At 38.3% G+C, this 12393-nt stretch overlaps 2 protein-coding genes across 2 annotated transcripts in view; both read left to right on the top strand.

Annotated features, from left to right (window-relative positions):
• The first annotated feature begins 985 nt into the window (after window positions 1-985).
• On the top strand, window positions 986-5551 carry phpt1 (phosphohistidine phosphatase 1). The gene is made up of 3 exons (XM_005941346.3): window positions 986-1392; window positions 4954-5081; window positions 5212-5551. Exons 1-3 carry the CDS (start codon window positions 1227-1229, stop codon window positions 5302-5304), a joined length of 387 nt encoding a protein of 128 aa, XP_005941408.1. The 5' UTR covers window positions 986-1226; the 3' UTR covers window positions 5305-5551.
• Window positions 5552-5673: 122 nt separating this feature from the next.
• mamdc4 (MAM domain containing 4) overlaps window positions 5674-12393 on the top strand; it is a gene marked incomplete in the record, with an annotated part of 19524 nt that continues 12804 nt past the window's right edge. The window contains 8 exon segments of the mRNA XM_014339748.2: window positions 5674-8045; window positions 9080-9172; window positions 9720-9881; window positions 10016-10141; window positions 10347-10580; window positions 10707-10832; window positions 12049-12204; window positions 12353-12393. Of these exon segments, the coding sequence (XP_014195234.2) occupies window positions 7994-8045; window positions 9080-9172; window positions 9720-9881; window positions 10016-10141; window positions 10347-10580; window positions 10707-10832; window positions 12049-12204; window positions 12353-12393 (990 nt within the window).

The following is a 12393-nucleotide window of genomic DNA, read 5'->3' as shown; positions in this document are numbered from 1 at the left end:
TTTTAGATAGCAAGGAGCAGACGGTTGAGTTTATTAAACTTCACCGAAACTATCATCTTGTCTTTATTTTTAGTTAGCACACACCTTAAACACTTAAAGCTGTAAGCTAATGATAGTTATATAAGAGCAGATGCATGCTGGTGCAATAAGCTGTACTTTTTACGTCCAATGGATGCGTGATCTGATTAGTCGACTAATTGCAAAAATTTGCAAAAGTTTGTGGAGCCCTACTTGGCACCAACATGAACAGCAAGATTGCAACGATGAAAAAATAACAGGACTTGTATACAGACTCAAATAGATTCATAGGCTCAGATCTTTTAATAAGTGCCGCTGTAGATTTTACAGTGCTAGTTGGCTTGACCAGGCCACGCCACAGCCTGTTAAGAAAATCGACAAATCGCAATATAAGCTCAACCAATTCTTGTTTTTTAAAGTCCTTAAGGATATACGCTTTGCAATCATTGCGCCCTGGAAAAAAGAAGTGTAAAGAACTCTATGGTCACCAAATCACATGACATTCATGCTCATGAGTGTATGTAAACATTTGACCACAAATATATATTGATATTTGATATAACATTTGTTTATAACTAGAATTATGAAATAATTACTTTTATCATTATCTTTCACATGATATGTTTTCTACCCCAAATTTAAACCCTCTGCATTTTTGTATGTTTTTTATTCTGATCAATGACTGTAGAAAAAAGTCATTGCCCTTTAAAATATTCATTTGGACTGCAGATACCAAAATGCATTTCTTTTTTCCGGTATGTTTGAACTGCCTTCAGAATAAAATTAAGTTTTACAACATTTCTAATAAGGAATTTTCACTGTTTCTTCCATAGCTTTTCCATGAACAGCAAGAAATAAAACAATGAAAAGATTACACATCATAAGACGTATGGAATATCTGTATGTTTATTATTATTATTAATGGTGGCGATAGTAAGTCGTAGTATTATTTATTTCGAAGGGTCATACCGGAAGTTAACTTGATTTTGCCGGCTAGCTGTATTATGGCGGTCCTAGGAGGAAACTAGATGATGTCTTTTATTTTGCAATGATTTATAGCTTTTGCATTCCCGTCCAGATTACAATATAGAGATATAAATGTGTTACTTCCGTATTAGTTTCTACGCATAGACACGAAGCTTGTTTGGAAAATCCGAGCGTTTCGCTTGCTGCTTGCATTGCTAGTGTGCTCCTTGAGAAGTTTAGACATGTGCACACAGACGAAGGCGGCTGCTCTCATGGCCAACATACCGCAGGCAGACATCGACCCTTCCGGAGTATTTAAGTACGTCTTGATCCGTGTTCATAGCCGAGAGGAGGGGGACGACTCGGAGGTGGATATAGTCCGAGGATACGGCTGGGCTGAGTACCACGGTGAGTAAGGACAACGCTCTGTTTTAAGCGTAAAATACACCTCCATCTGCACCTGGACGCACCAGAGATGTACCCCCGAGGTCAAACAAACAAACAGATGACCCAGCTTTGCTTCTGTCCTAATACTGACTCATCTCGAGGACCTGTCTCCCACCTCCGTGTTGTTCTTGATTGTCGTCCTACCCTCGCCATACCTACAGACTGTATATAAACGATGGACATAAACAGTTGCCCTCCCAGTGGCTGTTTTGTTGTGGCCATAGTCAGAATTCATCCAAGGCTTTAACAACCTGTCATTAAAAACATGGCCGCAGGTCATTGCACAACATGGATAGCATGCTGTTAATTAACATACGCTTGATCAGCATCACTTGTGAGATATTTTGTTTGTTTTTAATGATGATTGGACAGTGCATTGCTCTGAATTGTAGGACAGCATTATTCCCTGTCCTTTCATGAAGGACAGTGACCAGTGTATCTCCTGCTAAATGAGATGATAAAGGGAGGGACCATGTATATATTCTGTATATTTTTATATATTTTATTTATTGTTTACTCTATTTAATTTGTAAAATATGTGTACACACACACACACACACACACACACGTAGAAAAATATTTAGTATACACATCCAGAAATGCATATACTATTATATATTGTACATATATTTATTAGTTTCAGATGTAGCCATTCTTGTATTTTGCTTGTTTACATTATTGTATTTTGCACAACTCTGTTGCTTGTGAAGCTCGCACACAAGAATTTCACTCACATGTGCTGTACCAATGTACCTGCACATGTGATGTGACAATAAAAGTGATTTGATTTGATTTGATTAGAATACAATGTATAATATTAAAGCTTAACCTTCAGCTTAATTACACCATCTAGATGGGACTGGCAAAAGAGAGAACCCAAATAAGTTCATATAAACACAGTTATACTGTTGTCACAAGACACACTCTAACAATTGTGCCCATTGATGATGAGGTCAGAGATTGGTCTAAAGTAAAAGATTTTCATGTCATTTCTCAAGTGGTGCATTAAAAAATTTATTATTTTGAGTTTCATAATAATTTGAATCTGCCTCCCCATAGTTTCCTGTTCTACCTCCGCATATAACCAACATTAGGATGTGTCTAGGTGTCCACAGGTGTGCGCACATGATTTCTTCCCTGAACTTATGTTCACTTTGAAACGTGTAGTGTGGGTGTGTTGTGTGTGTGTGTGTGTGTGTGTGTGTAGTAGGTTAGAGAGAGAGAGAGAGAGAGAGAGAGAAGAGGCAATGACTCTGATCCCATCATAAGGAAAGATAAGTTTTTGTCAGTGCAAAACAGGGTATAGTAAATGCAAGAGAGACAGGTGAGATATTTTAAAAGGGAAAAAACAGACAAACTGGACCCGAAAATATCTTAAAAGTTTATTTTGTGACCCAGAAAGAGTAAATGGCCTGTATTTGTATAGCGCTTTCCTAGTCCCTAAGGACCCCAAAGCGAGTAAGTAGAAGTAATAAGAGTAATATTAAAACTAAAAGGAGGACGCATTTGTCGGCTGCATTCAGAGTCTACGAATTTGGACAGCCTTTGGTGCATCGCTGTGACGTAATCCGTCTACACATGCGGCCTCAGGAGGATGCAGCCCATGAATTTGGACACCCCCTATGTCCCTGTCCCATCCTGATCACGCCAAAAATAATCTTAACATGTTCAATTTAGCTACTTCCAGCTAGGCCTCCCCTATTTTTTTTTTTTTTTAAGTTTTGTTTTTTCTTTTTTCTTTTTTTGCTACTTCACTCAATCCTATCAATCAATCAATTTATTTATAAGCACATTTAAAAACAACACAGGTTGACCAAAGTGCTGTACGTAGTAAAAAAAGTAAAAAGCATCACTCTGTGTTCCACCCTCTTCTTAATGTCTACCACAGCCATCCCAGTCCTTTTTGCATATCCACCGCCATCTATCGTTCAACATTTCTCTCCTTAACACCTTATCGCCTCTGTTCCTGCATGTCCACTGAAGTCTACTTTAATATCCACTCACCCCCTCCTTCAGAATCACTCCTTCAATTTCCAGCTTCAAACTCATAATCCTATCTGACAGTCTTCACCTCCACAACATTCTTCACATACTCTTGTCAAGATTACCTCTACTCTATTTTACTTCATATCTGAACCGTAGTAGAACTATTTCGATCCACCTCCAATGCTTCTGGCTTCGCTTCCGTTCCAGCTGTTTTTCTGCACACACAATATATCTACTAATCTTCCCCCATTCATAAATGCTCTCTGTTTACCAGACAGTTTCTACTCTTAAAGTCCCTGCTCTCTCCTTCACACTCCTAATTTTCCTTCAGTCTCGCTGCCTCCTAACATGCCTTCTCCCTTTCCTTTTCCTTTGTCTTTGGCCAACACAAGACAAAGTTTCAGCACAGTTTCTAAGGTCAGCCTGTTGGCCAGCAGCATCATTTTTACTTCTTTTTTTTGTCAGGGTAATATCTTATGTACTACTACTCTAAATTGCTATTCTAATATAAATATGTATAATTTATATGGATTTCTTTCTATTCAATACAATTCATAATATAAATATTAAATGGACAAAGTAAAATGTATAGACTTTGTTCCTATTACCCAGTTATTAGTAAGTACATTAAGCAAACATTACTAAGAAATGAACAAAGAATTTCTGTGTGGCTCAAGCACACGGCCACAATATGCTCAAATATCCCTCATGCCACAGATAAAGTGCGGCCTAGAGAATCCACATTTCCCCAACCAGTCAAAAGATCTGTAGACTTTATGTATGGCTCTGCCCCTATCCCCTACCCAACCTCCACCTTTCCTCCGCTTTGTCTCTTTTATATTGTGGAGGAGGAATTATCACCACCTCCAGCCTGTCGTTGATAGCTCCGTGCAGACCATACATTAAGGCCTCACCATGCCTGCGCTTTCTCCTCAGGCTCAGCTTTTCACTTTTTCACAGTTTTGACCTTTTCTCCTCCCTATGAGCTGCATGACGAGCTTGTTGTGCTCCTTGGTTCTATAGGGGAAGCAAAGACACTGTTTTACATCTAATGTATATTTTACATGTCTGTGCACTCATTGACCGACTGCCTCATTTTGGTTTTGGAATTTTGTAATGAAGGGATGTTTATGTAATCCGTTGGTGCTTATTATGTAGTATTAGTACACAATATGGAGCGGCACAAAATATTATAAACACTGTATAATAACAGGCAGCCTTCAGGATAACCGCAGACTTTATGAATGCAATACTGATGGCTTTGCATTTAGTAATGACAGGTCTGTGCTGCTCTCTGCTGGACAACACTGAAAGCACAGTACATGCAATTTTATTTAACAGCTGACCAACCTCATGAAACTCAATGAACACTGTATGGACACATCCACATACCAAGCAGGCATTTGAAATTATAAATAAAACTCCAGTTACAAACTCTAAGTCACCAAGCTATATTTTCTAAGGCAATAATTCATACTTTGATGTAGAAAATATTCCAAAAACTTTGTTTCTGAGTTGTATCCATCCTTTTCCCAGCTGACATCTATGAGAAGGTAGCAGAGGAGCTGGAAAGGGACGGGCACTTGGACTGTGAGTGTATAGGAGGAGGGAGAATCAAACATGACCCCCAGGCCAAGAAGATCCATGTCTACGGATACTCCATGGTGGGTGATTCTGATCTGTAAATACTGAGAAAGTATGAATACAATGATGGTTTTTGGTTTTTTTAGTGGTTTAAATCAAATGTTATTTCATCTTTCTGATGAAACACTGATGTGTCTTTTTTGATCACAGGGATTCGGAAGAGCAAACCATGCAGTGACCACTGAGAAACTCAAGGTTCGGTATCCAGACTATGAGGTGACCTGGGATAATGAAGGCTACTGAAATAAACTTTAAACAGCTTCTACTTAATTCCCTGTAACCCTGGACTGATGTATTTTTTTTGTAACCCTTCGTTATCAGGCTAAACACATTTAGGATTTTTCTTTTTATTAATACAACAGCTTTAAGTTTTCACCTTCCTTCCTTGTGTAAAACATAACAGCTTTTCATAGTGTAGCTAATAATTTAATGAATTTGTCATGTGGAAACATTTTAAATAAATGATTGCCTGCGCTGGCTTTGCAGATTACCGCCTCTCCTTCACTGACTTGTTTTAGAGTCATGATCCCTCATAAATTTCTTTGGAAATTTAAGTTACAAAGCAAATCTTACAAGTTTTGATGTGGGGTTTTATTGTGAAATGTGTGCTTATATTATGTGCCTCTTTCCTGCAGAGCAGAAAAATGACAACACCCCATCTCTTTGCTTATCTTACTTTTTACAGCAGCTATGGTCCAGATTCCAGCGTGCTGTAAACTGTTGATTAAAATGGGCACAGTTGCTAGATAAAAGTAAATGAACTTGATGCTCCTGATTACTACCATTGTGCTGAAGTATTCTGAAATGATTCTGACATATAGGATCCAATATTTATAATATATACCCAAAAATCCAATATTCTGATATATCATCTGATATTTACCCAGTGTGCGTAGCACAGGTATTTCTCTTGATTTCTGACAGGTTTACAAAATGACTTGCATTTTTTTAAGCAATATAACTGAAAATAAGTGACTGAGATCATAAGTTCATCAGGAACATATTCACTGAGGTCAGGTCAGATTTAACAAGCCAATTTTCCCATAGACTTCCATAAGCCTGGAAGTGTTTGCAACCAAGGCTATTGCCATCTGTTGGCTTTTTAATTATCAGATATATGCTAATTAGTGCTTGTAGAGACTAATAAAATACTAGAATTTCACTCAACAAAACTGAAGAACAAACGTCTTGGATAAGTTGTATCACACATAAAGACACATTATTAGTCAGATTATTCCATTAAAATGCTTCAAAATGGGCCAACACCACAAACACAGTGGAGATGAGCTCAGTGACTCAGTAGGGAGGTCAGGCAGTTGGCAGTTCTCAATCACCTGCAAATTTCTCTAAATCCATCACCTAACAGAATTGAGGGTTTGTTTGTTTGTTTGTTTGTTTTGTAAATTAAGCATGTCATACTTTATGGCTTTATGGGGAAAAACTGTTTACAAAATGAACACTGAATAAGACTTAAACTAGTGACTGAGGCCATAAACTTATCAGGAATAGGTTTACTGCGTTCATAAAGCAGGTGAACTAAAGCAAGGTGGCCCCTTGCTGCCATAACAAACAATACTGGTTTAATGCTGTTCCACACTGGCTTCCATTTTCAGATTTGGAAACTATGTATAACTTTTCTATACAGCATATGATCCACAGCATATTTATGCCAGGACAGAAACCTGACAACACATTTTTTATTCTACATATGTTCAAACAGTACCTGAAACACACTTCACAATGTATAACATGTGTTAGAAAATACATATTAATAATCAGTAAAGATAACTGTGGATAAAAATGCATTCAAATGTTTAATTTAAAATAGAGACAGTCATGTAAAAAAAAAAAGAAAAAGACATTTTTCACAGGTCTCTAATGCAGTTCTGTGAAGGACTAAGTATCCTTACGGCTTCCATGGTAAGTAGCAGCTAGGTGCTCCTAATCTGATGCAATTGATTAATTGATCATCACTAAGTGTGAGCATCTCTTCCAAGAAGATTTAGCATTTTCCCGGTCGGAGCTTTCAAGTGTTAACACAGCGCCACGTTCTTCCCAAGAGTGGGCACCTCAGTAAATTCGACCCAAGGTCAGACCGTGCAACGCTCAGAGAAATATAAAACAAACCCAACAGCTACAACTTAGACTCTACAGACCTCAGTTAACATGTTAAATGTAACAACTGTAAAAAGAACATGTATGGTTTCTTTGGAAGGATTGCCCGGCGTGCCATGGTCTCTTAAAAGAACATGGCAGCACATCTTATATTTGCAAAATTGCACGTAAACACACCACAAGTCTTCAGGACCTTACTCAACCAAAGTAGAGATGTTTGGTCATAATGTGCGGTGCCACATTTGAAGAAAACCAAACATGGCTAATGGCAAATGCCTTATACCAACTGCCACGCATGGTGGTGGAGGGGTGATGATTTGGGCTTGTTTCAGAGCCACAGGATCCGGGCACCTCTCCTGTCACTGAGTCAACCGTGAGCGCCTTTGAATACCAATGGATTCTAGAATGCAGTGTTATAAACTGCACCTATTAATAAAGACAAAGATAAATGAATCTACTGAGGTAATGATGTTGGAGTAATGCATGCGTGACTTAAAGCAGGATGCTGCCCATGTTTCTGTCTTAAATACCTATGCAGCATGACTGAGGTAAGCTAAAATCGCTTCCGTAAACTGCACTTTGCATCTGCTTTGGTCTGCATTTCTGTATCCGCCAAGTAAATGAGCAATGTCCGGACATCCGCCATCGTTTGTAGGAGATTATTTTATAATTGTTGGCTGCTGTTGCATGATGGGTGATTTTAAAGTCCAACTGTTATCTCTCATGCACAGAGAAGAGGTCAGAGTCAACAATAAAGTCTCTGCAGGTTGTCGGCAAACCTTCAGATTGATGTGGTGCAAGAAGGGAGAAAAAGAAGATGTTTCATGTGAGGAGCTTAGCGCTCATTCTGCTGTGGGCTCTGCAGTGGGGTAAGAAAACCTTCAATTAGATTTTAATTATGTGCAGCAATAATGGTGCTAACTATTCCAAACTGAACTTGTGCAGCCCTGCTACACATAGATTGAAATAATGTCTTGACAAGTCAGTTGATTTTGGATTTTTTAATCAAGCCACAGTCAGTAAAAAACTAAAAAATTAGTATTTGATAAAGAAGCCACAAGCAGTTGAAAGATTTTCTCCTTCATCTCAGTCTCAGATGCACAACTCTTGTTGCTATGGAGGTTTTTGCTATCTTTGGGAATTTAGGCAACCTGGCATTTGTTTTCCATCTGATAATTAAAGATCCACAGACAGAACAGACCTGAACATATAATTAACCTTAATATTTAATATCACAAATATAAAGGATAAAGAAATGCTCAATGGGGTTTTGAGTATTTCACAACTCTAAGAGTCCAGAGAGGACTTCAATATTTCAGGTAATTTTTGATGTCAGGTAATAACTCCTTACTAAAAATGTGAGCTTTCATGTGTGATTTATTTTCTAACAAAATGATGATGTGATGTCTTCTGGGATATTCAGACTCAAAAATCAAATGTCTGGTGTCCTGTCTATTTTCTAGCTATTAGGTTACTGAATCATAAAGTCTTGAGTCTTAGTCAGAGACGTTTGGTTGGACAGATGCCTTCAGTGGATGGTGTCACCCTGATTACCTCTCTGCGGTCTTTGAGCCTGTTGGCATTAGATGGGTTGTAAACCTTTGAGTCATGAGTCACGAGAGAGTTTGGGCCTGAGTCACACACCCAGAAGCAAAGATGGAAAATATTTGAGTATTTTCAATCTTTGGCTGGAAGATATTTGCATATTTACATCAGCTCTGACAGGTTAAGGCTTCTACTAATAACCTGTTGTCTTTTAATAGGAAAGGCTACAGTTATTTTTTGCAGTCCATAGTGATCATTGGTCTGATTTTTGACCATCTCATACACCCTTGATCAGCAGGTGTAATTTCACAGGACAAAAGAAAAAAAAATGAATTTTGTGTTTCATATTCTTATCCAGCTGCTGGCTCTTCAGCTCAGTCGTGTCAAGCTCCTGGGAGGAAATGTAACTTTGTGCAAGACTGTCCAGACTGGAGTGATGAGCAAGGCTGTGGTAAGTTTTAAAAATGTAATTTAGTCCCATCTATAATCGGATTTTTTTTTTTTTGGTGCCATTTCTTGTCAGATTTGTCTCAAAAACGGGAAAATGCTTCAGTGCTGAATATGCTGAATATTGTATTTATTGTATTTAGGACAGTGCATGTTAATGAACATAAATGTAAAAAAAATTACATGAATGTAAACATACCATGTGATCATGTTACATGATCATTATGGTCTCATTAAGCTTCTGTGGTTTATTGACATTCTGAAAGGGGAATTTTAACTAATTTTGAGATGCTGGTCACTTATGTTCAAATAAAACAATCATCATATTTAAGATAAAAATTAAAAGACCCTGATTTTGCATCTGTGGCATCTGCTTGCTACGGGAAAACTTAGCGGTTTCTAAGGTTTGGTCACAATTTCTAGATTTTATACCTACACAGCAGGAAACTTTTACTCCAAATTATGGTAGGGTAAATAGTTTTCTTAGTGGAAGACCTCTCCTGTAATACACAGTATTATAACAACTGAATGCTCTGTCACCCCTGTGAAAGGCTACAATGGAAAGGGGTTTGTGTGTGACTTTGAGGATGAAGGAATGTGTGGATGGGCTGACACGTCGCCCAGTGCACAATACAAATGGGAGAGACATCAGAGAGGGGAAACAGTGCCTGACAGTGGACCGTCCACCGATTACACCACCGGCACAGCCATAGGTATTGTACAGTCTTTTTTATTGTCATGTTTATAGTCAAAGCTGTATTATTGCAAGTATTTTAGAGAGTCATCCTGCATTAAACTGGAATGGTAATATCTTAAAATGTTCTAATCAATATGTCTTTTTACAAAGGTTGGTTCATGGGAATCAGTGCAGTGAATGAAGACTTGCTGCATACTGCAGTTTTAATCTCTCCAGAGATTAATCAGTCTTCAACAACGTGTCGCCTTCGCCTCAGATACTTCCTGTGGGACTCGGGTAATGATGGCAAATAACTGCATGTCATATATTTAGATAACCAGGTTTTTTCCTCTCCGTCTCTCTCTGTTAGTCCTGTTTTTGGTCATAACAAGCCCTACCTTTAAAAATGTACAATGTTTCTTTAACAATCTTTAAAGATAAAATGTATTTCCCCTGCAGCTGTCGTGCTAATGAATACTTTAATGTTTACTTTTTACTGTAGGTAACACCGGTCTGGGATCTACGCCCTTGTGGGCATCTGTCCTCTACCCAGGTGGTGAAGAGGCTGTTGTTTGGCGTCCTGAGGCCTCCAGTGTTCGTGCCTGGAGGGAAGCTCTCATCTTTCTGGGCCGGATTCCCTCAACTTTTCAAATCCGTCTTCACTCGCTGCGGTCAGTGGGACAAAGAGGAGATGTGGCCATAGACCAGCTGGAGTTTCTAGACTGTGCTCTTCCCTGTAAGCCCCTCAAAAGATCCCATTTGTCCCTGCCTTTTTTCAAGTCCTTGCAGAGTGTTTTACAATCAATTAATTCCAGTAAACTGATTCATAAGTGATAGTTTTTTATTTTCTCTTGATCATCAGCACCAGTCCCCGGGGGAAACTGTTCAGCAGGGATGGTGAAGTGTAACAACGAGGCCTGTGTGGAGGAGCGCCATCTCTGTGATGGCAGCGATGACTGTGGTGATGGATCTGATGAGCTCAACTGCAGTGAGAAATCTAATTTCACCTGAATCCCATAATAAATATGTAGGAATATTTTAGTCACAATACAAAGTAATAAAATTGGTGGGGAAAACAGACTTATTGTTCACAAAAGTTCAATCAAATTAAAAAAATGTCTGCAAATGTCACTGGAAGTACGTTCAGACACAGCTATAGTCCCAGTCGATGCGCCGGTGTGTACAAGCGTATTTTATTAAGTGTGTAGCACCACCATGTATTTTGATCAGTGTGCTAAAACCACTTTTGTAGTCCTAACCATCAGCTGACCTAACCAAAAATGTCATCATCATATCATCAGTGAATGACACGCGGCTCTTTGCTCTTGAATGGGACACCTGTGCACAGGGTCCTTTGTCCCTTTTAGCAGAAGTGACATAGAGTAATAGGCCTGTGCAATTAATACAAATTAAAACGTAATTACAATTATAATTTCAAGCATGTGTGAAAATATTGCTAAGATGCATTTGTTTTTTCTATGGCACTTCTTTGTTTATTGTTATCAAGCTAAAACTCCAAACTCAGTCTCCAACAGTGTGTGGCAGGTTTAGTTCAGATTGGAAGACAGACGGACTTTTGTCAACATGAATAATAAAACGTGGTTAAAATAATAAAACTGACAAGGAACAACAAATCCAAATCCATTGTCAGTACGATTTAAAATAATCATGAGTGCCTTGGGTTGCAAAAAGAAGATGTGTTATTATATAAGGCAGTGGAAAAGCGGTTCTTGTGTATTTTGCTCAGTTGCCTCAGAATAAACATTTCTGTAGAAGCGACTCATATCAATATCATCTTTTAGCTTTTGTAAGAAATGCTGAAATCAGAATGAATCATCTTACATTAAATATCTTTGTCAAAAGGAGCTTTTTATTGGTAAGGACCAAACTGTCTTCATGTTAATATTTTAAGCAAAATTACTCCAACAAAGTGCTGCGGCTGGAATGGCTACCATGTTTCCCAGTAACAAAAAACCTGATTTTGTACTCAGTACTTTGTAAAACAGAGTTTGCTTGAAGGAGGTTGCTTGTGATCGAGAGGCAACACAGGTATTGGGCAAAGATCGGTATATATTTTTAAATAATATTTATAAACCAGGTTTAAGGCTTTAAAAAAGTTGCCATGATGACCATGTCCATCTTTTATGGACAGTACACTTCATGATGATGACTATTTGTTCCGTCTTTGTTTGTTGCGTCCCCAGCTCAATATGAGTCCTGTGACTTTGAGGAAGGCCTCTGCATTTGGGACCTAAGGTCACTTTCATCATTGAAATGGGTAAGGACAAATCAGACACAGATCACCAACACGGATCCTCTGAAAGGACCAGGCAGAGATCATTCTAGTAACTCAGCATCAGGTATGATATTCAGACAAATCAGAAGACCCTTCTGTATTTTTGCTACTGAAGCTATGCTATTACTCCTTACTGCTAGTATTTGAAATGCTTTTGTATTAGAAATAAAAGGCAGATTTAAAAAAATACTATGTCATTGTTTTTATTTCAGGTCATTTTCTCTATGTTACGGTCCCTGATGAGGGTCTCAAA

The sequence above is a fragment of the Haplochromis burtoni genome, unplaced genomic scaffold, assembly GCF_018398535.1.
Source record: "Haplochromis burtoni strain Fernald_Lab_line unplaced genomic scaffold, NCSU_Asbu1 Contig_298, whole genome shotgun sequence".
In the NCBI taxonomy this organism is placed as follows: Eukaryota; Metazoa; Chordata; class Actinopteri; order Cichliformes; family Cichlidae; genus Haplochromis; species Haplochromis burtoni.
The sequence above is the reverse complement of the archived record's forward strand: the minus strand, read 5'-3'. Positions and strand labels throughout refer to the sequence as shown.